This window comes from Eptatretus burgeri, chromosome 3, assembly GCF_056783735.1.
Source record: "Eptatretus burgeri isolate ZD-2024b chromosome 3, Ebu_testis_v1, whole genome shotgun sequence".
NCBI classification, from domain to species: Eukaryota; Metazoa; Chordata; class Myxini; order Myxiniformes; family Myxinidae; genus Eptatretus; species Eptatretus burgeri.
Genome location: NC_140963.1, coordinates 77,222,120 through 77,247,567, shown reverse-complemented (window position 1 = coordinate 77,247,567; position 25,448 = coordinate 77,222,120). Strand labels below are relative to the sequence as shown.

General features: G+C 42.6%; 1 protein-coding gene across 2 annotated transcripts in view; it reads left to right on the top strand.

The window, feature by feature from the left end:
• Window positions 1–477: 477 nt before the first annotated feature.
• TSPEAR (thrombospondin type laminin G domain and EAR repeats) overlaps window positions 478–25,448 on the top strand; it is an 86,611-nt gene continuing 61,640 nt past the window's right edge. Inside the window, exons 1-2 of one of the 2 annotated variants that reach the window (XM_085874065.1) lie at window positions 478–614; window positions 25,114–25,334. In XM_085874065.1, coding sequence (XP_085730191.1) covers window positions 536–614; window positions 25,114–25,334 — 300 coding nt within the window. In that variant the 5' untranslated portion in view covers window positions 478–535. Of the gene's footprint in view, window positions 615–11,791; window positions 12,713–25,113; window positions 25,335–25,448 lie in introns of those variants that run through there. The other variant, XM_085874066.1, reaches the window with a different exon arrangement.

The following is a 25,448-nucleotide window of genomic DNA, read 5'->3' as shown; positions in this document are numbered from 1 at the left end:
AAACGTGCTGTGTACCCATTTAGTAGTGAAGCGTGCTGAATACACAACCGTCAACAGTGAAACGTGCTGTGTACCAATTTAGTAATGAAACGTGCTGTGTACACCATCAGGATTGAAACGTGCTGTGTACCCATTTAGTAGTGAAGCGTGCTGAATACACAACCGTCAACAGTGAAACGTGCTGTGTACACAACAGTCAACAGTGAAACGTGCTGTGTACACAACAGTCAACAGTGAAATGTGCTGTGTACCCATTTAGTAGTGAAACGTGCTGTGTACACAACAGTCAACAGTGAAATGTGCTGTGTACCCATTTAGTAGTGAAACGTGCTGTGTACACATCAGTCAACAGTGAAACGCGTTAATGCGCGATGTGCACATGGCGAGGAAGAGCCGCCCATCGACCTCGCAGCACCCCGACCCCCTCTTTCCCCTTCATCCTCTCTCGCACCCCAACACATCCTCCGCTCACGCACTCTAACTTTCACACGGTCTGAGAAACGTGCCGTGCTCTCCCAACACGGGATCCTTAGGCATGTGGGCGGCACGGTTCTCGCTCCAGCTGTGCCTCGTCGCGCTGGAACTGTGTGCTTCAGCACAGCACCGCTGCACGGGTAACGCACGGGTGTCTCCACTGTACGCGCGTCGGTGTGCGGATCGCTCAGGTCATGCGGGGAATCCCGGCACGTCGTTCGGCGGTCAAGGCTCGGGTTTGTGGGTTTGTTGTGCTTGCAGTCTCGACCTCCGAGTCTCGGGTATTCATGTCCGAGACTCCGACGTTTTATTTCCCCAATCAAGTAAATTTTGATTGGTTCGAGTAGAGGTGAGATGAAGAATCCGGGTTGGTGTTAATATAACAATTATTGTGATATTAAAGAAAATAGTAAATATTATAAATTATTTTAAAACAAGGTACGCATCGCGACGAATATTAAACAAGTCTCCACGAATACGCACTCATCAAGAAATATAATTAAATAACTAGAATGGCACTCGGTAGAGCGCGTACCTCTACCAGGCTCAAGAGTTTACGTTTTGTATCCCACTGAAAGGCTCGATTTGGACCTTCACCAAAATCGAATTGATTCGTTCTTGTCACATACACACAAGCTATCCACCAAGTTTCGGCCAAATCCGTCCATAACGTATCGAGATATCCTGCTCAAAACAAACAGACAAATAGACAAACAAACAAGAAAGATGTCGTGCATTGCAAGATACTTGCGAAATCAAAATAAACAATATGCTTTCAGGTTTTGATTGGAGAATGAATTCAGTGACTCGATGTGCAAACTCTGTTCAAGCTGGCTGGGTATCAAACCTCTGGGTGGGTGGAGATTGTGCATTACCTGCTGGAAAAAAGCATTGTGTGTGTATTGCAAGAAAATTAGAGATATTCGTTTGATGTGCGACTAAAGGGGTCTAACGGGTCTGCAGGTCCAAAGGATCTAAACGGTGTTAAGGTCTAAACGGTGTAAGCGTTTCAAAGGATCTGTAGGGCTCTATAACGGTCTAAAGGTATCGGGTCAAGGGATCTAAACAGTCAAAAGGATGAACAGGTCTTTAGGAGTCTAAGGGGTCTGAAGGGTCTTCAAATGTCTAAAATGGTCGAAAATGATCTTAAGGGGTCTCAAGGGTCAAAGCAATCTAAAGGGTCAAAGCGGTCTGAAGGGTGAAAAAGTCTATAAAGGGCCTAAAGGGGTATAATGGGTCATAAAAAGTTCAAAGGGTCTAAAATTGTCTAGAATGGTCTCAAGGGGCCTAAAAGGTCTAATGGGTATAAAGGCCTAAATGACCAAAAGATACATTCCAATAGTCCATAATTAATAGACGTAGTCATAGTCCAATAACACTTATTCAAACAGAAGACAAAACACTGCATTGGAGTTATCAGAAGAAACCCGAATAAGTAAAGAGCAAAGATGAAGTCATCAAGAGGAACCTGGATAGGATTTGGGTTTCAGCTGGTACTCCTGTACCCTCAAACCCATCCACACTCTGCAAGAATTCACTTCTCCCTGATAGATGAACAAAGAAAGAGACATAAAGAGTAAAAGAGATAAAAGAAAAGAAAAAGCAAGAATTAGAATGAATAAAGACATACTCATGGTCCCACTCATGTTCAAACAGTATATAATAGCCAAACTCACTTCGGTCAACTGAGGTTTCACCTTCAGCTCAACGTCCAACCATGTTTTTCGGTGACCTTGACCTTTGACCTATTGACCTCGAAAACAAGAGGCTTCTTGCTTGTGACTACCTCTACCAGGTGGTTAAGTCTTGTGAAGATCGGAGTGAAAATGTGACCTCGAGGTGATTGACATACAGGCAGACAGACAGACAAACAGAATAAATGAAAAATCGCTCATATAGCGACACTTGGCAAACAGAACAAAGTAGAATGGCACTCGGTGGAGCACATACCTCCGCCAGGTTGAACAATTTACGTTTTGTATCCCACTTGATTGTGTGGATCTGAAGCAAAATGTAATCCGCTTGGTCCTGTCACCTAACCAACTCATCCACAACTTTTTGAGATATCGTGATACATATCGTTTTTGGCCTTATCTCTCAATTTTAGAAATTAGGCAGATGTTGACCTTTTGACTTTAAAAATAATTGTTGGTTGAATTCATTGATCGAATATACAAATCCTATTCAAATTTCAAGTCAATCGGATGAAAATTTACAATTCTAGAAATTGCACCAAAGTTGTTGACCTTTGGCCTATGTTGACCGTTTGGCATATGCTGACCTCAAAAATAATTGGTGGTTTTATTTAGTGAGCTGATATGCAAATCCTCTTCAAATTTTAAGTCAATTGGATGGAAATTGACAATTTTAGAAATTCGACCCATGTTGACTTTTTGGCCTCTGTTGACCTCAAAAATAATCGGCAGTTGAATTAATTGACCTCATATTCAAATGCTCTTCAAATTTCAAGTCAATGGAATGAAAATGGACAATTTTAGAAATTTGGCCTATGTTGACCTTTTGGCCTTTGTTGACGTCTTGGCCTACATTAACCTCAAAAATAATAGGTAGTTGAATTCAATGACCTGATATGCAAATGCTCTTCAAATTTCAAGTCAATCAGATTAAATTTGAGGATTTTAGAAATTGCACCCAAGTTATTGACCTTAGGCCGATGATGACCTTTTGACTTATTTTGACCTCAAACATAATAGGTAGTTGAATTCAGTGACCTGATTTGCAAATCCTCTTCAAATTTCAAGTCAATCAGATGAAAATTGAGGATTTTAGAAATTGCACCTAAGTTGTTGACCTTTGGCCTATGTTGAACTTTTGGCCTATGTTGACCTCAAATATAATTGGTGGTTGAATTCAGTGAGCTAATATGAAAATCCTGTTCAAATTTCAAGTCAATCGGAAGAAAATTGACAATTTTACAAATATTGGCCTATGTTGACATCAAAAATAATTGGCTAGTTGAATTCAGTGACCTGATGTGGAAATCATCTTCAAATTTCAAGTAAATCAGATGAAAATTGAGGATTTTAGAAATCCCTCCAAAGTTGTTGACCTTTGGCCTATGATGACCTTTTGAGCTCAAAAATAAATAGGATTCTGTCGGCCTACCAACTTCACCATTTGGTGAAGTTTTGTGAAGATTGTTTTAAAATTGTGACCTGTAGGCAATTGAAGGTGAGCAGACAGACAAACAAACAAAAGCGATGAACATACAGTATTTGTCAAAAAATTTGTTTTTTCTGCCAAGTAATAACAGACGAGTCAAACCAAGACCCTTGTGAATCTTCAATTTTACAAGTGACTAGATATCTGTGATCACAAAGTGACTGCAAAGGGTAAGCCTTCAACGGTTTACACACGACTTCCCCTTGGCCCGCGATCCAATGATGGCCGTATATTTTTCAGACCACCATATGATATGACCTTGAGCTTCAACATTTAGGGATAGAGAGTAAATTAAGAATATGTGTTCTCATCTATAATCTATCCATAAAACTCTACATCACGAAAATAGGAAGAAAAATTTTCAAGTTATGATCAAAAAAGTGTTTTTTGTTAATTAGGTCATAATCCGAAAAATGTAAGCCAAGGACGCTAATCACATGTCAGATGCACAACCTCAATGCAGGTCCACTATTATGATGCAAGGACACATTGGAAGTCCAAGCGGTCCTTGAGATTCCACGTTGGCAAAATTGAGCGATTACAAAAAAAATGCTTTTTTGTTGTTGTTGTTGGAGAATACCAATTTGATCTTGACCGTGTTATTTATTTCAGAACAACATTTGACCTTCATCTTTAACTTGAGGGGTGTGATGTAAATTAAGCATAAATGCGCCATATGCCCAAGGCTATCCAGTGAAGGCAATTTGGTTCCGATCAAACAAACCTGAGTCGAATTATGGTAAAAAGTTATACAGCTCTGGAAAAAATTAAGAGACCACTGAAAAATTATCAGTTTTTCTGGTTTTACTATTTATAGGTATGTGTTTGACTCAAATGAACATTTTTGTTTTATTCTATAAACTACTGACAACATTTCTCCCAAATTCCGAATAAAAATATTGTCATTTAGAGCATTTATTTGCAGAAAATGACAGCTGGTCAAAATAACAACAAAGATTCAGTGTTTTCAGACCTCAAATAATACAAACAAAACAACTTCATATTCATTTTTAAACAACACAATACTAATGTTTTAACTGAGGAAGAGTTCAGAAATCAATATTTTGTGGAGTAACCCTGATTTTCAATCACAGCTTTCATGCGTCTTGGCATGCTCTCCACCAGTCTTTCACATTGCTGTTGGGTGACTTTATGCCCTCCTGGCGCAAAAATTCAAGCAGCTTGGCTTTGTTTGATGGCTTGTGACCATCCATCTTCCTCTTGATCACATTCCAGAGGTTTTCAATGGGGTTCAGGTCTGGAGATTGGGCTGGCCATGACAGGGTCTTGATCTGATGCTCCTCCATCCACACCTTGATTGACCTGGCTGTGTGGCATGGAGCATTGTCCTGCTGGAAAAACCAATCCTCAGAGTTGGGGAACATTGTCAGAGCAGAAGGAAGCAAGTGTTCTTCGAGGACAACCTTGTACTTGGCTTGATTCATGAGTCCTTCACAAAGACAAATCTGCCCGATTCCAGCCTTGCTGAAGCACTCCCAGATCATCACCGATCCTCCACCAAATTTCACAGTGGGTGCGAGACACTGTGGCTTGTAGGCCTCTCCAGGTCTCCGTCTAACCATGAGATGACCAAGTGTTGGGCAAAGCTGTAAATTGGACTCATCAGAGAAGATGACCATACTCCAGTCCACTAAGGTCCAATCCCTACGGTCTTTTTGCAAACCTCATCCTGGCTCTTCTTTGCTTCTCATTGATGAAGGGCTTTTTCTAGCTTTGCACGACTTCAGCCCTGCCCCTAGGAGCCTGTTTCTAACCGTCCTCGCCGTGCACTTCACCCCAGCTGCCGTTTGCCATTCTTTTTGTAGGTCACTTGATGTCATCCTACGGTTGTGAGTGACATTCGAATGAGTTGGCGGTCATCCCGGTCAGTGGAAAGTCGTTTTCGCCCTCTGCCAGTCTGTAGCTTTGTTGTCCCCAATGTCTGCTGTTTGACCTTGTTCTTATGAACCGCCATCTTTGAAATTTTAAGGATGGAAGCAACGTGACGCTCGACTGTATCCCTCTGCCAGTAAAGCCAGAGTTGAACCCTTCTATTCTTTTCCTCACTCAAAACTTTTCTTTTCAACTCTTTTGGCATGGTCAATATTTTTTTTTTGATTCCAATTACTTTCGAGGTACTACTAGCACTGTTTTTGCCATCCAGCTGGTCCTATTGCAAGAGGATAGTGATGACCACAGCAGTGGTTTTTATACTTTTCCTTGTTAAATAATATTCGATTCAGGTGATCACCTAATCACTACCTCACTCAGTGGAATGAGGTGTGCCTGTGTTGGAATTCAACAGATACTGGAATGGAATGGCTGCCATACATGTAGAGATGCTGATTTAAATTTTTTTTGGAGTGGTCTCTTATTTTTTTCCAGAGCTGTATGTCTATCATTGGGTCATGACCTTAAAATTAGGTCAAGGTCAAAACTTATGTCAACCCCAAGTACTGTCTATTTGCATTATTGATGCAAAATTTTATTCTGAAAGTCCCTGCCGGCTCCAAGCTATAGCTCTAAAATAAATACAATTTGGAAATTGGAAGTTTTGGGAGTGCAGGAAGAAGAAAGTGTTTCTCCACATCGCACGGAAATGCTAACTGTGAAAGAGGTGGTGCTGCTAAAAGTCTGCTTAATGGAATAGCAAATAATACATCTCAATGGATCACACACACACACACACACACACACACACACACACACACACACACACACACACACACACACACACACACACACACACACACACGATTGCATTCAATGTATGTGCAAGAATATAACAACTAACAGCAAGTTGTAAACTAGAACTGCATTCGGTAGAGTGCATAACTCCGCCAGGCTGAACAGTTTACATTTTGTATCCCACTCACTGATAGACCGTTTTGTATCCCTCACTGATAGACCGTTTTGTATCACACTCACTGATAGACCGTTTTGTATCCCACTCACTGATAGACCGTTTTGTATCCCACTCACTGATAGACCGTTTTGTATCCCACTCACTGATAGACCGTTTTGTATCCCACTCACTGATAGACCGTTTAGTATCCCACTCACTGATAGACCATTTTGTATCCCACTCTCTGATAGACCATTTTGTATCCCACTCACTGATAGACCGTTTTGTATCCCACTCACTGATAGACCATTTTGTATCCCACTCACTGATAGACCATTTAGTATCCCACTCACTGATAGACCGTTTTGTATTCCACTCACTGATAGACCATTTTTTCAAAATGATAGACCATTTTGTATCCCACTCACTGATAAATCGTTTCGTATCCCACTCACTGATAAATCGTTTCATATCCCACTCACTGATAGACCGTTTTGTATCCCACTCACTGATAGACCATTTTGTATCCCACTCACTGATAGACCATTTAGTATCCCACTCACTGATAGACCGTTTTGTATTCCACTCACTGATAGACCATTTTGTATCCCACTCACTGATAAATCGTTTCGTATCCCACTCACTGATAAATCGTTTCATATCCCACTCACTGATAGACCGTTTTGTATCCCACTCACTGATAGACGGTTTTGTATCCCACCCACTGATAGACCATTTTGTATCCCACTGATACACCGTTTTGTATCCCACTCACTGATAGACCGTTTTGTATCCCACTCACTGAAAGACCGTTTTGTATCCCACTCACTGAAAGACCGTTTTGTATCCCACTCACTGATAGACCGTTTTGTATCCCACTCACTGATAGACCGTTTTGTATCCCACTCACTGATAGACCATTTTTTCAAAATGATAGACCGTTTTGTATCCCACTCACTGATAAATCGTTTCGTATCCCACTCACTGATAGACCGTTTTGTATCCCACTCACTGATAAACTGTTTTGTATCCCACTCACTGATAGACCATTTTGTATCCCACTCACTGATAGACATAGACCGTTTTGTATCCCACTGATAGACCGTTTTGTATCCCACTCACTGATAGACCATTTTGTATCCCACTCACTGATAGACCATTTTGTATCCCACTCACTGATAGACCGTTTTGTATCCCACTCACTGATAGACCGTTTTGTATCCCACTCACTGATAGACCGTTTTGTATCCCACTCACTGATAGACCGTTTTGTATCCCACTCACTGATAGACCATTTTGTATCCCACTCACTGATAGACCATTTTGTATCCCACTCACTGATAGACCGTTTTGTATCCCACTCACTGATAGACCGTTTTGTATCCCACTCACTCATAGACCATTTTGTATCCCACTCACTGATAGACCGTTTTGTATCCCACTCACTGATAAACCGTTTTGTATTCCACTCACTGATAGACCATATTTTCAAAATGATAGACCATTTTGTATCCCACTCACTAATAAATCGTTTCGTATCCCACTCACTGATAAATCGTTTCGAATCCCACTCACTCATAGACCGTTTTGTATCCCACTCACTGATAGACTGTTTTGTATCCCACTCACTGATAGACTGTTTTGTATCCCACTCACTGATAGACCGTTTTGTATCCCACTGATTGACAAGATATTGGTTCATACATATTGAATAAATGATCTTTTTGAGATCCTCATGTTATTGGTTCATCATGAATGAAACATAATTTGGAGATCTTCATTCGTTTGGTTCATTGTGAATGAACAATCTTTTGGCATTCTTCATGTTATTAGTTCAGGCAAACATAAATCAGAATAGATTTACTCGAAAACATTATTCATTCAAACGTGTATCCGTGTTCCTGGAAGAACATTCTAATGAATAAATCAATATTTCACAAATCTCAGCACATTCAATCGTTATTCCTATTCTACTACCTTCACTTATTGTCCTTTATAATGATAACAATGCACGTGTTTATCATATAGCTATAGCAGTAGCTGCACCATGCCTGCTCATCTTCGCCATGCTGCAGGTATAGGTATCGGTATCGCGGATTCCAAGTTTGTACCTCAGAAATGAATCGATCACATGTGGATAAGCAAATAACGTCTGAAGCAATGCCGAAGATATTAAAGGCGTGGTTTGGTGAATTTAGCGATGAGAACATGAATAATAATTCTCATAATCCATCACACAATGATTATATACGCATGGAAAAAAGTTACGTATACCTACAAAGTAGTGAGTGCTGCTTGCAAAAAAGAATTATTGAATCAAATTCATATCGTCTTTCAAACTTAAATGAAAGAAAGACAGGTGGTATTTTAAACTAGGCCAAGGCAATTTTGCACACGCAGCAAGTCCAGCGTGATAGGGGTATGAACTTGGAAAAAAAAAAAACACATTCACATGGTCAAAGTTTGGGTACATACCTCCATCAGCAGTGTTACTATGGCCCGTAGAAGACTTAATGAAGCCCAAAGATGGCAAATTATTGGGATGAACAACGTTGGGATTTACGACAGTGAAATTGGACGTCAACTTGGCCTCCATCGGAGTATTATCAGTGGATTGATCCACAAACATCAACAATACAATGATGTTAAAGCCAGGCCTCAATCTGGATGACCCAGGGTGACCTCTAACAGATCAGGCTTGTCAGATAAATTGCTTTTGCCATGATCACAGTTTCGGCATGAAGGGAATGACCCTCTGAGGTTATCCACAAGAACTGTCTGGAACTGGCTTTGTGCTGCAGGATAGATACAAAGTCAGGAGATCGATGAGATGCCCTCATCATCTCAGAACACAAATCAGCTTGCTGGACATGGTGCCGGGCACATCAACACTGGAATCACATCCTGGAGGAAGATCCATTGATCTGATTAGAGCTGATTTCTCTTGCATGAGACTAATGGTAGAACTCGGGTTTGGCGGCAACCTAAAACAGACTATACACCCAATAACATTGTGGAGTCCATCCCTTTTGGTGGTGGACCCATTATATGGGAATGCGTGTCATACCATTGTAAACTTCATCTTGTCAATGCATGGGGTAACCTGACAGGGAGAAATGTAATGTCGGCACTTCTCACAAGACCTGTATTCATGGAGGACAATGCCAGACCCAACTGTTCTCTTGTAATTGACTTCTTGTGAAATTATGCCATCACGACATTGCCCTGGAAAACAAGGAGTCCTGATTTAAATCGGGACATTTTTTTGGTGCAGATTTAAGAAAATGGACCCAACTCTGAAGATTCTGTCACAGTTGAAAGCTGCTTTGCACCATAAATGGCAGCAACTCCCTTTGGATTATGTGGTGACTTCGTGAGTGATTGAGAAGGAGGGTTGCCAGTTGCAACTGTCAGTGATCGTTCTAATGGTGGTGCTCACGCACTTTATAGACTTTTTGAGACATTCCTTCGAGTGACATCATTGGATGTCATCATTGACTGGCTTTGAGCCTGACATCACACATGTGTTGCTAACAGTCCCATTCTGAAGTCATCGAGGTTTTTTGGTGTCATAGTCGTCGTTCGTATGCAGCAAACATGGCTGCGGGTTAGCATCGGTTCTCGCAGGAGCGTTGCAGTGTCGCTGATGCAGTGCCCCCTGTGGGTTAGAGCAGGAATTGGGAACTTGGCCAGAGTGCCAGCGATGTTTTTTTTTTCGTTTTTTTATTTATTAATGTAAAACAGTGCCATTACAGAAATCTTCATTTTGTAATTTAAAAAAACAAAAAAATCAACAAAATCTCTGAATTTGTCCCAAGTCCTTTGACGAATTAGCATATCTTAGAAACCGTAACGCTTATCAAAAAGAAAACCATATATTGTTTTTATTTTTGATAAACGTTTCGGTTTCTGAAAAATTTTCTGAGTTATTGTGATGATCTATGAAAACAGCCTGTCCTTAACTTTCTTTTTTGTGTGTACATATGATTATAAAGGAGTGATTATATTTCGTTACATTACTGGCTGTAATTATCTGTCCCTGTCCTGTGCACACTGGGGTCTTTTCAGGTCACAATTGGTCCTTGTTAGCATGTTTGAAGAGTCAACCTTGAAAAGACCTTCTACACATGTAACTCCTTGTGAACATCTCGGACAAGCCCGTGTTTTACCGGTGACTGCACTGTCCACTGAGTCTGCGAGCTGTAGGCTACGGACAGTCTCCATGGTGCACACCGAGTATTGATGGTGGCGAGTTCTGAATTGGAAAGGTTAAGGGAACGTGCAGTACCTTTGCATTCTCATCCCCCCTACCTTTAACCATTGTCTGAAGCTTTGTAAGCTTTCATCACGAACGGATTAAAAAGCCTATTGTCTGCTCGGATCAAGTTCACCCGAAATCTTGTCTGGGAAAGAGAGTCCGCTGAGCCTCCTTGTTTCTCTGGCGGGACACTTTGAGCCCGTATTTCTTTCTGAATTACCCCCCCCCCTCCGAACCCCACCCACCTCACCACATTTGTGCTTGCTTTTACCCCCCCCCTGAACCCCCACCCACCTCACCACATTTGTGCTTGCTTTTACCCCCCCCCGAACCCCCACCCACCTCACCACATTTGTGCTTGCTTGTCGGTTTTCACACTCTGTACCACTCTATCTTCACTCAGTTTCACTCACATATTGAACTCGTCCACATCCAGGGGTAATCCTCTGTGTGAACACATGAACCCATTAATACTTCAAATTCAGTTTATCATGTAATCACAGGTAGGAATCGTTGCCACCATGGTGGTAGCACAAAGCATAGGGTAAATAGCAATTGGCTTACTCTTCAAGTGTATGTCACTCGATGAGAGGAACTACTTAAATTCAATGGAATTTCAAATTTTGAAAACTGTAGAACATGAATCGGACACTGTAGAACATGAATCGGCTGTGGTTTATCAGTGGGTTTCTTTGGCTCTGAAGGTAACAAAATTGTAGTGTCTCGTCCCGCGCACGCATAGTGTGTCTATCTGACATAATTGCAAACGGGAAACTTACCATCTTTAGGGACGTCATAGGAGACACAAATAATAGGTATGAATGACTAATTTAACGTGTTAAATAAGGTGGTGGAAAATACGGTGTGTCCTAAATGCATTAATGGTGGTAAACCTCCAAATCAATGTTTTTCTCTTTTTTTGTACAGCCTATAAAACTTTAGTTTTTTCAATTGAATTATATATTTTGAACATTGCAGAGCACAAATCGCCTTGTTTACACTTCCAAAAACCTTGGGTTTCGCAGTAATTTGGCAAAATTGTACGCCGTCTCGACCAATCAAATTTGCTGCTCACGCTCTCAGGGTGGGGGGAAATCGATGTTCACACAAAATGGCGGCACCCAGCGATGCAACGCCTGAGCTAACACAGTCCAAAAGATCTGTCTGTTTCGTGCATCTTTTTCTCAAAGATCGTTCCAAAATCCTCAGTTTCTCCGAGAAAAGTTGGCCGAAAGTTCAGCTTCGGACCGTTCCGCTTGACCCATCGGCTTTATACGGTCGCTCTTGTGCCTGTTATTCAAAGTTCACAAACAAAGATTCGATCGATCGTGCTCGGAAACGCAAAGCAAGAGTTGAAAAGACCCTTTTAACCCGTGTCCTTTTTCTCAAGACTGCATGGGGTAAGATGTTCTACGAACTCATCAATGAAGTTATTATCATCAATACATGCATCCTGGGGGTGAACAAGGTCACAGTCTGCAACAGCACAAAGTAAATCTTATACTCATAAAATTACTGAACAGGCAGTCATTATAGACTCCATAGAATCAGCCAACCAGCACAGTTTGTGACTGGACCAGTTTCAACTTTGTTATAGGGACATACACTAACTTATCAAACATTAACTATGGTGCCTCCATGGCAATTTTATGTTTGCCTGTAAATCCTCATATCAGTCACTTTGCACCGAATGCAGCTTTTCTGAAAGACGATAGACCCACAAGGGTGGATTCATCCTCTGGTGCCTTCGATTTAATGAGAAGTTCATTCGAGCTTGCCATTCCCACTCACATCTGCTTTTACTCACCATCCTGTGGACGTGTGGTCGGTGGTGCTTGGAGAGGGACGGAGAGAGAGGACGGTGTAATTATTATAAGAGACTGAGCCGTGACCAGGCGATGATTGGATTCACCCAGTTGATTACGAACATCGCTTTGGATGATCCACCACAGGTAGGTGAGCTCGGCCTGATGATTAGTCTTCGAGAAGCTATATTATTTTTCGTTTTGCTTCTTCATGTCTTACTCGTATACACAACAAAACTTCATGCAATTTAACCAAACACAAATTTTTTCACCACCGGCTAAACTATTCCATCGTTTACAATCTAAGCTCCTGTTTTTCTACACGAGTCGCATTTTCATTTGGACAAAGTGCCATACACATGCAAAGTAACAAAACTACCATACCTGCTGCTCAAACTGTACCTGCTCAAGGATCAAACAGTCGTTCCCTGCTCAAGTCGTTCCCACGATCCATAATCTCTAGAATTGCTGCTCGATTGGGGTGAAGGTGACATCGTATTACAACATCCAGAGCCAGTGGTTAAAATAAATAAAAATGAAATCCTAACGCAAACTTTCAGACAAATAAAACAGGGACAACGTTTTTTTTCCCCTCACTAGTGGGGTCTCTAATGTCTGTCCATTCAGATTCCTCAGCACTTCTTCACCAACTCATCTACAAAGACTGTACTTTCGCCCCAAAAGCCCCATTAATTATAAACAAAGGGTTGCAACATCATTTTCTCTAATTATCCCCATGCTTTTTGAAAAAAAAGACGGGAGGGATATTGTAATTGGTTTCATTTTTCCGTCCGTCCGTCACGCTATCTCCTCCTAAACGGAAATGCAGAAATTCACCAAACCTGGCAGTTATGATCACCATATGGCAAGAATGTGCAAGAGCAGTATCATTGTTGGCACCGCCCCCCTGGGTCAAAAACAACAACAAAAAAAATTGCAATTACGGGCACATTTTAAAACTTGTTTCAAATAAAACTTTGTATTTGCAATCAACATTAGGGGACACATGAAATATGGAACGATTGTTTGGATTTGACCCCTGGTTCATGCCCCAGGTGGTATGGGTTCATTTCCTTATTGTGTCCTCACATCCTTGTAATTCGTGTTAACATATGATCATGTATTCTAATATCCTTGTCTTGTATGTGAACCTCCTATCACTTAAAAAAAGTTTTGAGTTTAGCATGCAATGCATAATACATTAAACAAATACTAAATGTTGGTGTGCAGAGCACACGACATCATACGAAAATACACAATTTGGTGTCTGATCTATCTGATGTCTCCGATACATTCGGTCAATACTTATCCAATCTCAACCAAACTCACCAGGGGGACGAAGAGTCAAACGACAGAGGATGCAGCAATTTCATCCCCTGCCTGAGATGTATCAGTCGTTTATGATAATAATGTATGCATACATGGGTGCACCGGGGCGTGGTTAAGCAGTCATGTGACCCGCCCGTGTTCCGATGCTGTGCCGTGCTGTGTTGTGCCCGTGTCGGAATTAAACCTGTTGTTTCCACTTCAGAGCCTTCATCCCTGTCTATTGAGTACATTACAGTGGCGATGAGGATGTCTTTGTGCATCGGCATATTACAAGAATAGGCAGTGGGGGATGATTGGGAAGACTATCCCGATTGTGTGAAGCAGTATTTCATAGCAAACAAAATGGACACCGATGAGGATGCTGAAAGGCGACGAGCTGTATTACTGACCGTATGCGGCGCCCCGACGTACGGCCTCATCAAAGGTCTTCTTTCCCCAGCCAAACCTTCTGCCAAGTCATATGAAGAGCTCGTCAATCTCGTGAAAAGACATTATCACCCTAAACCGGGTAAGATCGTCTCGAGATATAAATTTTATACCCACCATCGTCAAGATGATCAGTCAGAATCCGAGTTCGTGACTGATTTACGCCGACCCTCCGAACATTGTGAGTTTGCAGATAAACTCAAAGAGACGTTGCATGATTTCTTGATAATGGGCATCAATGACGACTCAATTCTGCGAAAACTCCTCACTGAATCTGACTCCAATTTGGCTAAAGTCATGGAAATAGCCACTGTGTGTATGCAAACTACCAAGAGCCTGTGTGTGATCTCCAAGTCAAAAGTTATCCAGCAGGACTCATCGGTTAACAAGGTAACTTTTGGCTACAAGCAAAATTGTTTTAGCAAGCCACCAAATTCACCTCCACCTCCTGACATTTCTGAATCTACCCGGAAGGTTGGGGTAACTTGTTGGCGTTGTGGTGGTAATCATCAAGCTTTCCAATGTCGGTACAGGAATTATACCTGTGACAACTGTGGTAAGCGGGGACACTTGAAGTGTCGTTGTTCTCGATCCAAGTCGAAGAACTTCTCTCCTGCTTATCACATTGGGGTGAACCCTGATGCATCGGACGATAGGTCACAGAGCACAGTCTGCAGCCTCGAGTCAAGTGAGGAACTTTATGAGGTTTTCTCTGTTGGAACAAAGAGCTCCGATGCTCCAATTATAGTTGATGTAACAATCGATAAGATCCCGGTGAGGATGGAAGTTGATACCGGCTCTTCCAGATCAATTATGAGAGAGAGCAAGTTCACCTCCATCTACTCTCCGAGAAAGGCTCCTGCACTCCGGCCTGTATCTACTGACTTGAGAACATACACCAGGGAGGTGGTTCCTGTAGTTGACTCAGCTAACATAACTGTAGGATATGGAAACAGCACTCACGTCCTACCAATACTGATAGTGCGTGGAGAAGGACCAACCCTCTTCGGCCAAGATTGGTAACGAATAATCAGACTGAATTGGAGTGACATAAACAGTCTCCAACTCTGATGCTGGATACGATACCATACTCAACAAGTACCCTGGCCTGTTCAGCGATGGTGTCGGCACCATTGCAGGGCCCAAAGTGAGGATTCATGTTTCTGCAGATGCTCAGCCATTGTTCTGTAAGGCTAGACCTGTGCCCTACATGATGCGATCAATGATCGAATGTGAGCTTGACCGCCTGCAGAATGAGGGCATCATCTCACCAGTCGAGTACTCCGACTGGGCAGCACCTATTGTTCCAATACTCAACACAGATGTAACAGTATACATTTGTGAGGACTACAAAACGACAATTGACTGCTATTCAAAGCTGTATGGTTACCCTTTGCCAAAAGCATATCTGTTCAACACTCTCATGGGTGGCCAGACATTCAGTAAGCTTGACTTGACCAATGCCAATGCTCAAATGGAATTGGATGATGATTCCAAGCCCTCTACAAGGGTCGACACTCATCGAGGACTCTACATGTACAACAGATGTCCATTTGGCATTCGCTCTGCTGCACCAATCTTCCAACGCAAGATGGAGACATTATTAAAAACTTTTCCAAAAACAGTCTTATTTCAGGACGACATACCAATGACTGGCAAGTCACAAAATGAATACCTCGAGAACCTAAACAAAGTCCTCAATCAGCTGTCACAAGCTGGGTTACGCCTCAGGCATGAGACGTGTACCTTTATGGCACATGAAGTTGAATACCTGGGTCATCAAATGTCCTGTCAAGGCATTTTGCCCTCTCCGAGCAAAGTTGAAGCAATTGCGAACGCACCAATGCCACAAAACATTTCAGAACTTCGTGCATTCCTGGGTATGTTGACCTACTTTGGTAATTTCTTGCCTCAACGAAGCACAACCATCGAGCCTCTACATCTTCTCCTGAGGAAAGGCATTGTCTGGAAATGGGAAGCTGCCCAAACAAGAACGTTCAAGGCGGCTAAAACCATGCTGACCTTCTCGCCGTTAATTGTCCATTACGACCCATCCAAGGAACTGATTCTCAGTAGTGATAGCTCTTCATCACAACATTGGGTGTGCATTGTTGCAAACAAATGGAACCAGTATTCTCCAGCCTGTTGCGTATGTATCACAAACCCGATCTGACACTGAATGTCGCGATGCTCAAGTGGAACGAGAGGCATTAGCGTGTGTCTGGGACACCTTAAAGATGCACCAATATGTCTTTGGAAGACATATTACCATTAAGACTGATCACAAACCCTTGTTATATCTCCGGGGAGAAACCAGAGCCATTCAGCCCACATCATCAGGTTGTGTGCAACTTTGGGCGTTGACCCTTGCCGATTATAACTATTCATTGGTTTACCGCCCGGGTAAGGAAATGTACTGTGCTGATGCGCTCAGTCGCTTGGTGCTTCCCGTAACCATCCCAGAACCTCCACAATCTGGCAATATAATTCATCTCATGGCAGAACCTCCACAGTCATTCATGATGATGCACCCGTAACAGCTCAGCAGATTGCTTGTGCGACCAACAGCAATCCAGATTTGTCACAAATTAAATGCTGTGTTATTTCAGGTGATTGGGCATCACTTCCGGAAGCGGTGAAACCATACCTCATCCGGAAGGGTGGGCTCTCCATTGATGCAGACTGCCTGCTTTGGGGTTGCCGAGCGATAATGCCGCCTAAACTCCGCGGGAAAATTATCAGTGAACTCCACAATGCTCATCCAGGCAATGCCACCATGAAGGCTATCGCCCGAGCCCATGTTTGGTGGCCTGGTTTGGACAGTGACATTGAGTCCAGTGCACGCCATTGTTACACTTGTCAAGCGAGTGCCAAGACACCGCCACAGTCTCTATTGGCCATGTGCTCGTGGCCATCAAAACCATGATCCAGACTACACCTCAACCATGCTGGTCCATTTCAAGGGAAGCTTTTCCTCATCGTAGTTGATGCCCACTCCAAATGGATTGAAGCTCTCGCGGTGCCATCCCCATCTGCTGCAACAATTGAAGCTCTACGTACCATGTTCGCGCAACATGGTATTACAAACTCCATTGTATCAGATAATGGATCGTCATTTACGAGTTCAGAACTTTTGTAAAATGAATGGCATTAAGCACTACACATCTGCCCCCTACAAAACTGCCAGTAGTGGTCAAGATGAACGTGCTGTTCAGATCGTCAAAAATGGTCTAAACCGCGTCAAGGAAGGCTCCATTCAATCTTGTCTCGCTCGTGTGTTGCTCAACTACCACACCAGACCACATCAAACCACCGGTCACTCACCTGCCAAGCTTCTGATGGGTCATGAATTAACAACACGGTTATCATTAGTGCACTCGGACATAACAGTCGAGGTCAAGAATAACAAGTATCAACAGAAACGTAATCAGGACCAAACGTCTATATACCGCAACTTCCAGATCAATGATCCAGTATATGTGTTGAACTCCGGATGTGGAACCAAGTGGTTATCTGGCATCATTATCAATAACCTTGGTGGAATGATGTTTCTTGTGAAGTTGTGTGATGGTAGATGCATGCGTAAACATGTTGACCAACTCAGGTTACGTGATGGGGAGCCAAACATTGAACCATCTCAAGTGCCTTTGTCACCCACTCCTGTATTAACACCACCTGTGTTTGAACCTGAGGTGTTTCCCCATGAAAGCTATTTACCCATCAATGTACCCAAACTCCTTCCCAACCCTGGTACCCCTTATTGAGAAGCCCACAACAGTTGCAAGCAAAGACAGCCCTCCACTTGCCCTTAGAAGATCAGCTCGTGTCTGTAAACCTCCTGAGTGTCTTAATTTGTAAAAAAAAAAAAAAAAAAGAATAAAAAGGGTGGGGGGGGGGGAGATGAGATGTATCAGTAGTTTATGATAATGCATGCACACATGGGTGTACTTGGCATGTTTAAGGAGAGCCATGTGACCCGCCCATGTTCCAATGCTATGCTGTGCTGTGTTGTGCCCGTGTCAGGATTAAACCTGTTGTTCCCACTTCAGAGGCTTCGTCCCTGTCTAGTGAGCACATTACACTCCCCCACCTCTCTCCTAATGGGGGGTTTCCACTTTGGAGGAATTCCATGTTAAGGTGTATAAATAGCTTATCATGGCATTTCATGGGGAAAACCGACCAAAAGTAAAAATTATTATAACCACCAACTAACTATTCAGTCATTTCTGGCCAACATATGATTACCTCTTTAAACAGTCCACAGCTGTTGTTTAACATTGGACTGAAAGAAATTTGGAGGAAACCCAACGTCCTTGAGGCATTTTATGCTTATCGCAACCCTCGCAGATGAACGGATCCGAGCCGTCTCGACTTTCTTGGCCTCGAGGTAGGCCACTAGCCAGGCCGCAGTGATCTTTAGCTAATAAAGGTGCTTAAATCAGTCTTTACACATTAATCGTGTATCCCATTACCTGTCCTATTTTTCTAGCCATCACATTATATTTGGATTGTACAGTAACCTGGAAAAGTGTTCACCCCTCCTAATAAACAACACATTCCGATGAAATACGAATTATGTAGAAACAATTTTTCCAAACTAACTTTTTTATTCATAAATGAAGGAATTAAACTAAACACTGTTATAGTTGAAGGAGGTTACACGTCAGGAATACCTGCAAATAACATGTATGAATCAAAAATCACTGGTTGCGAAAGTATTCAGCCCCTTAAGCCCCTGTCACACCTTGACGATTTAGCCAGCGTATGCCGACGTATGAAAAATTTGTCTAAAACGCTGGCACACGTCGAATACGTTATGGGTAAGTTTTGTATACGTTAAGAGCATGCTGGCATACATTGTAGTACGCCGAGCTCGTCAACAAATTTTAACATGCTCAAAATTTTTCGACGTATGCCAGCGTATGACTCATACGTTCCGCATACGCTGACCATAAGTTGTAGGCACGTCACGCGATCGTTGACACACGCTACTTGTAAGTTACTCATAAGTCGAAACACGTCAAGGTAATGTTTAGCATAACCGAAAGTTATTCAGAAAGAAAGAGAGAGAGAGTCTCTCGTTATGAATATGCCCAAAACTGGAAAAAAAACATGAATAGTTCAGCGTACGCCAGCGTTTTACATACATTTTGATACGTTGCCATACGCTGGCTAAAACGTCAAGGTGTGACAGCGGATTTAGATCAGTACTTGGTGGAAGCACATTTTACAGCAATGACTGCTATGAGTCTTTTTGGGAAGGTCTCAACCAGCTTTGCACAGTGAGATGGTGAAATCTTTGCCCATTCTTCACGTGAAAATTGCTCTGGTTCTGCCAAGTTTGATGCGGATCATTGATGGACTACAATCTTCAAAGACTGGAGCCCCTCAAGAACATTTATTTTCTTCTTATTCGCCCACTCCCATGTGGCTTTAACTTTGTGCTTCAGAACATTGTCCTGATAAAATGTTAATCTCCTACCCAGTTTCAGATTCATGGCTGACTCAAGCAGGTTTTCATCAATGATTCTCCTGTACTTTGCACCATCCATTGTCCCTTCTATCTTGACAAGCTTGCCAGTCCCTGCTGATGAAAATCAGCCCCATAACGTGATGCTGCCACCACCATGCTTGACAGTTGGGATGGTGTTGACTGTCTGATGTGCAGTGCTGGGTTTGCACCACACCTAATGCTTTGAATTTAGACCAAAAAGTTCAATTTTTATCTGGTCTGACCCAAAACATTTCTCCAAGTGTCTACAGTATCATTAAGATGCTTTTTTTTCCCGCAAACTCCATGTCAGCTTTTAGATGCATCTTTTTTCAGTAATGGCTTCTTCTTGCCACCTGTCCATGGAGGCCAGCTTTGTGAAGAGAACTTCATGGCGAATATTGCGAAGGATTAAAAATTGCTTTCTTTCTTTCTTTCTTGTTTTCCCACCCCATGTTCTTTTCTTACACCATTATAAAATCACTTGGTCTCTGGGTGATTTGAGTATCTTGAATGCGAGTTTAGTTGTACACGTCTGTTAAAAGACAGATTGGGTTTGGGCAATTAGTGCCCAGGAGAAGACCATGTCTGCATCCGATTATTTTGCTTGGATCACAAATTATTGTGAACAGATGCACAGCACTGACTAGCGTGCAACCTCATTGGCTCGGGTGTTCCATTGGAGTGAGCATACTGGTAAATAGGCCTGTAATCCACCTCAGAGCAACAAATTGGTTGGCCATCACGACCACTTTGACGAGATTCGCCGGATTCAGACCAGTCAACTGGGATGAGTCTGACGATACAACATTATGAATAATAATAATCGTAATAATAATAATAATACTGAGGATAATAACATGGCCGAGTCTAAAGCATCATAGGCGAACCTAACCGAGTGTGAAAATGTATAATTAAGGTGAAAAGGACTATGAATACAAATGCATCTCAAACATGCAGAAATGCACATACACTTTACCCCCAACCCCCACTTCCCTGGCCAGTCCAATTGGGAGCAGGTGCTTCTAGTTATAACTAGAGAGTTCATAGAACACCTTACACTGCATTGTCTTGAGAAGCAATGATATGGACGGGGTTTACAAGCGGCAAATTTGATTGGCTGTGATGTCATAAAATGCCGCAATGTTTGGTCCAAGTACTGCTCATGGGAAGAGTTTTGAAGCTGTCAAAAAGGCAATTTGTGTTCTACAGTGTTCAAGTATACACAGTAATTGAATTGATAGAAAAAGATTTGAAAGGTCACAGAAACAAAAAAATTCTGAAGTTTACCACCATTGATGCAGCATCTTTTACATTACCTTATTTAATACATTAGGTGTTATTCACGCGTGTTGTTTGTGTCCTTTATGATGTCCTTAAAAACAGAAAATTTCTTCTTTAGAATGATTTTCAAATTTTTTTTTTTAACTTCCAGAGAGGAAGACCAACTTCTATCCTCTCATCCGAACTCTCTCTTCCTCATATGTGGTGACTTCAATTGTTATCATGCCAGTGGCTTGGTGTGGGTACCTCTCTCACTTATCATGGCACCTCAGAAAAAGACTTCTGCGACTCATTGGGACTGACACAATCTGTTAATTTCCTGACCCGGATCTCAACCTATGGTGCTCTATCTCTTCTGCATCTGATTTTGACAAATTTCCCTGAAAATATCTGCTGTTCTTCTTCCGCTCCAATTGGTTCTTCTGACCACGTGCTTGTCAAAGTAAACATCTCTCTGGCTGTTATCAGAGAACCACCTCAGTGCCGTCGAATCTGGAATTTCACTCCGGCTGACGAGCAGGGTCTCCAAGGAGCCATCAAACTTCTGGACTGGTCTCCCATCGCTACTTTCTCCAACATAAACTCATCCTGGGAATTCTTTCAAAAAACTTGCTCTCTCATGCACAGATTTATCCCTTCTCGTCTTCAGTTGTCCTACCCTTCCTCCCACCCATGGTTCATTGAAGCTTGTGGCGAGACAGTTGTCCTGAAACAACTTGCCAAATCCTGGTGGCGTCTAATCAAATATGTTCCCCCTCCATCCCTCCCTTACATCAAATGGCCACACTGCTGACACCACACATGAAAAGGATGAATGCCTAAACTCCATGTTTGCATCTAAATCTTTTGTCCGAAAACCATCGCTTTCTGTAACCACCTTACCCAGTCACATGCAACTGTCCCTGGACTCTGTGTCCTTTTCTTCTGACAAAGTGGAGATCTTGCTGCCAAACCTCGACTCAGATTCTGCAACCGGTCCAGACGGCATCAGCCCACGTGTACGAAAAACCTGCTCCTCTGCTCTTGCTCACACTCTCTCTGTTCTATTCACCCTCTCATTTGCTCAAGGGTATCTGCCATCGGGTTGGAATTCAGCAAACATTACTGCCCTGCACAAAAAGGTACAAAAACAGATCCTTGCAACTACAGACCAATCAGCCTTGTCCCAATCATCAGCAAGGTTATGGAATCCATCATCGCTTCAGACATGAAATCCTTCCTCTTCTCCAATGGCTTGATTTCCAATCATCGATTTGGATTCAGACCAGGTCACTCCACCCTCGATATGCTGCTTCTGCTCTCCCAACAATGGATGGAGATCCTCAATGCCAAACATGAAATCAGAGCCAAAATATCCCCAGACATATCGTGTGCTTTTGACACGGCCTGGCACCCTGCCCTGCTCAGCAAACTCTTCCTATGGTATCCAAGGCCATCTCCACTCATGGCTCGCAGACTTCCTCTCCTGTCACAGCCAACATGTGGCCCTAAATGGAGTTCTTTCATCACCTCTTCCTGTCCAGGCTGAAGTTCCTCAAGGTAGCGTTCTGGGTCCTGTTCTTTTTCTGATTTTCCTCAATGATCTCTCCGACTCTCTGGAAAATCCTCTTTATCTCTTTGCTGATGATTCCACCCTCTGCCGTACCATCTGTCATCCCTCAGACCGACAAGCATCAGCTTCTTCACTCTCTGCAGATCTGGATAAAATCACAAACTGGTCTAACATGTGGAACATGTCTATCAATCCTGACAAATCTCACACTCTCACTATGTCTATCCAAAAGGACCCTTTGGAACCCCCCCCCCCACCCCATCTACTTTCTCAACAATCCTCTGGAAGAAGTCCTTTCATTCAAGCTTCTGGGTCTCACTATCTGCCATGATCTTTCCTGGGAAAGCCACATTTCCAACCTGGCCTCCAAAACCAGGCGCCGACTGGGCATCCTCCATCGTGCAAAGTCCTTCCTTGGCACACCTGAGCTCCTGACCATATACAAAGCCCGCAGCCTAATGGAGTACTGCTCTCCCCTCAAGCTGGTGCTCCTGCCTCTCACCTTTCTCAGCTTCACGCTGTTGAAACCAAAGCATTTCGAATAATTGGTATCTCCCACGGTGAGGCTGAGTCTTTGTCCTCTCTCTCTCACCGCAGGCAGGTCGGTGGTCTTTCTGTCTTCCACCGTCTCCTCTGCGGTCTCACCCCTCCCCCCCACTCTCTCTGTGATATGACCCCCCCCCATATTTCACCGGGGGGCTCAAGGTCCGCCATCAACCCCCTTCTGGTTAAATTACCAAAATCAGAAATCACTGCTCACCTTCACTCTTTCATTTGTCGTTTTTTCCCGCCTTTGGAATAAACTCCCACACTCTCTTCAAATCCCATTCTTCTCTCCAGGCCTTCAAAACAGCCGTTCACCACCACCTCTTATCTTCTCCCATCCAAAACCACGATCTTTTCTACCCTCGTTCATCCACCCCAAACCCACCTCCTTCAAATTCCCTGCTTTCCTTCCTGAAAGTTCCTGTCGTGTAAGCTCCTGAAAGTCCCTGTGGTGTCCATCTTGTATACCCTGTGTTCCCCACCCCATCCCTCTCCCTTCCACAGATCTCCTAATGTTTTTGTTCCCCACTGTTTTGTCCTTCCCTCTCCTGCCCCCATTGTTGTACATTGTGTGTTAGCTCTCATATGAGCCAAGACAATGTATACATAAAATACTTTAGCACATGCTTGATTGACTTGATGCTGCTGCAGAATTCCACATTGAAGAGGGAAGTTTTTCAACAAAATTATTTGGAGCACTAAGAGTAAGCATTATGTATGATCATTGACGAAATTGTATGGAAGATTCCAATTTGGATTTTGTAGCAATTTGTACTGAGGTTCAAGGAAGAAATAGGATTATGATCTATGTAAGTTGTGATGCTAAGTACTGAGTAGAATCCTTTACTGTGGTCTTTGAGGGATACATGGGATTAAGGACTGCAGAGGATTTTGGTGGACATATGCCTGAGGTCTCTGGAGGATTTGGAAATTGGGATTGTGGAGGATCTTGGACTAAAGACTGTGGAGTATTTTGAAGGATGTTTTAACACTCTTAACGGACGATAAAGACATGAGTAAGATGGTTAGTTATCTGCCACAAAGGATCACAAGGTGCTCAATTTTTTGGCCTTGCTCTTCGTCTGAGCAAAAGAGATAATAGAGAATCCGAGACAAGGTTCTGCAGATATCATTGGATTATCACCTTTGAAGATTTTTGACGAAGATCTTTGGAGGATATCTGATTAATGTCCATGGAAAATATTATACTAAAGCCAATGAAGAATACAGGATTAAGAAATATGTAACATTTTGGAGGGTCAGGGAGGTAGGTGGTTGTGTAAGATTCTGGATCAAGGTCTACATTGGATATGGGATTAAAGTTTATGCAATATCTATTGCGAAGAACTGTGTGGGCACTTCGACAAAAGTCTGTGGAGGACTGGGGAGTAAGGCTACATAGAATTCTGAATCAAACGAAAAACATATCTTTCTCATGAAGGCAAGTGTCTATATTCTTTGGCGGACATGGAGAACAATGGGTAAAATCAACAGGACATGCTTTGCTCTGACTAAGGGTTAACACCCGAATCATTAGCTTCTCCTTGTTTCCACGGCGATTATCATATCTTGATCAACATTCTGTTCATAACATCCATTATGTAGAATCCTGGGTTTAGATCGGTGAAAGAAGAAGATTTGAAATGATGTAGGATTTTGGATGGCTCCAGAAGCAATGGCACTACAGTTTATGGATGATTTAGAACTTAAGAAGTGGAGGATCTTGAATAAAGGACAATGGAAGATCTGGGAACAATACCTTTAGAAGATCTTGGATTATGAACAATGGAATATATATTGAACAAGGTTTTAAAAACACAGAATCTGGGATAAAGGGCATTCGAGAATTTGTGTTATCATAGAGAAGAATAATGAGTGGCTAAAGTAAATAACCTCACAACATCCATGTTCTTCGTGCAGATCAAGGCCCAGTGGATCTCCTGGAAACTGCACTGATGAACAGCCAAGCTCAATCTCATGTGACCCATGTCATCGAATCATATGGCTTGCGTGCAATCAATGTGCTCTCGCATCGTCATGATCTCACCTTCCCCGCTATACAAATCTTCAAACATTGCCATTTCTTTCCAGAAGAGTTCTCCATGGTCTTCACAATCAAGTTCTTCCACAATCTTCCCATTGTAAGGCCCGCATTCTCATTTTATGTTGTTGTAGTTGCACAAAATCTCGGGTCATGGAGACCAAGGTGACACATGATAAAAGGGTAATGTACAACCAGACAGAAAAAGCAGGTG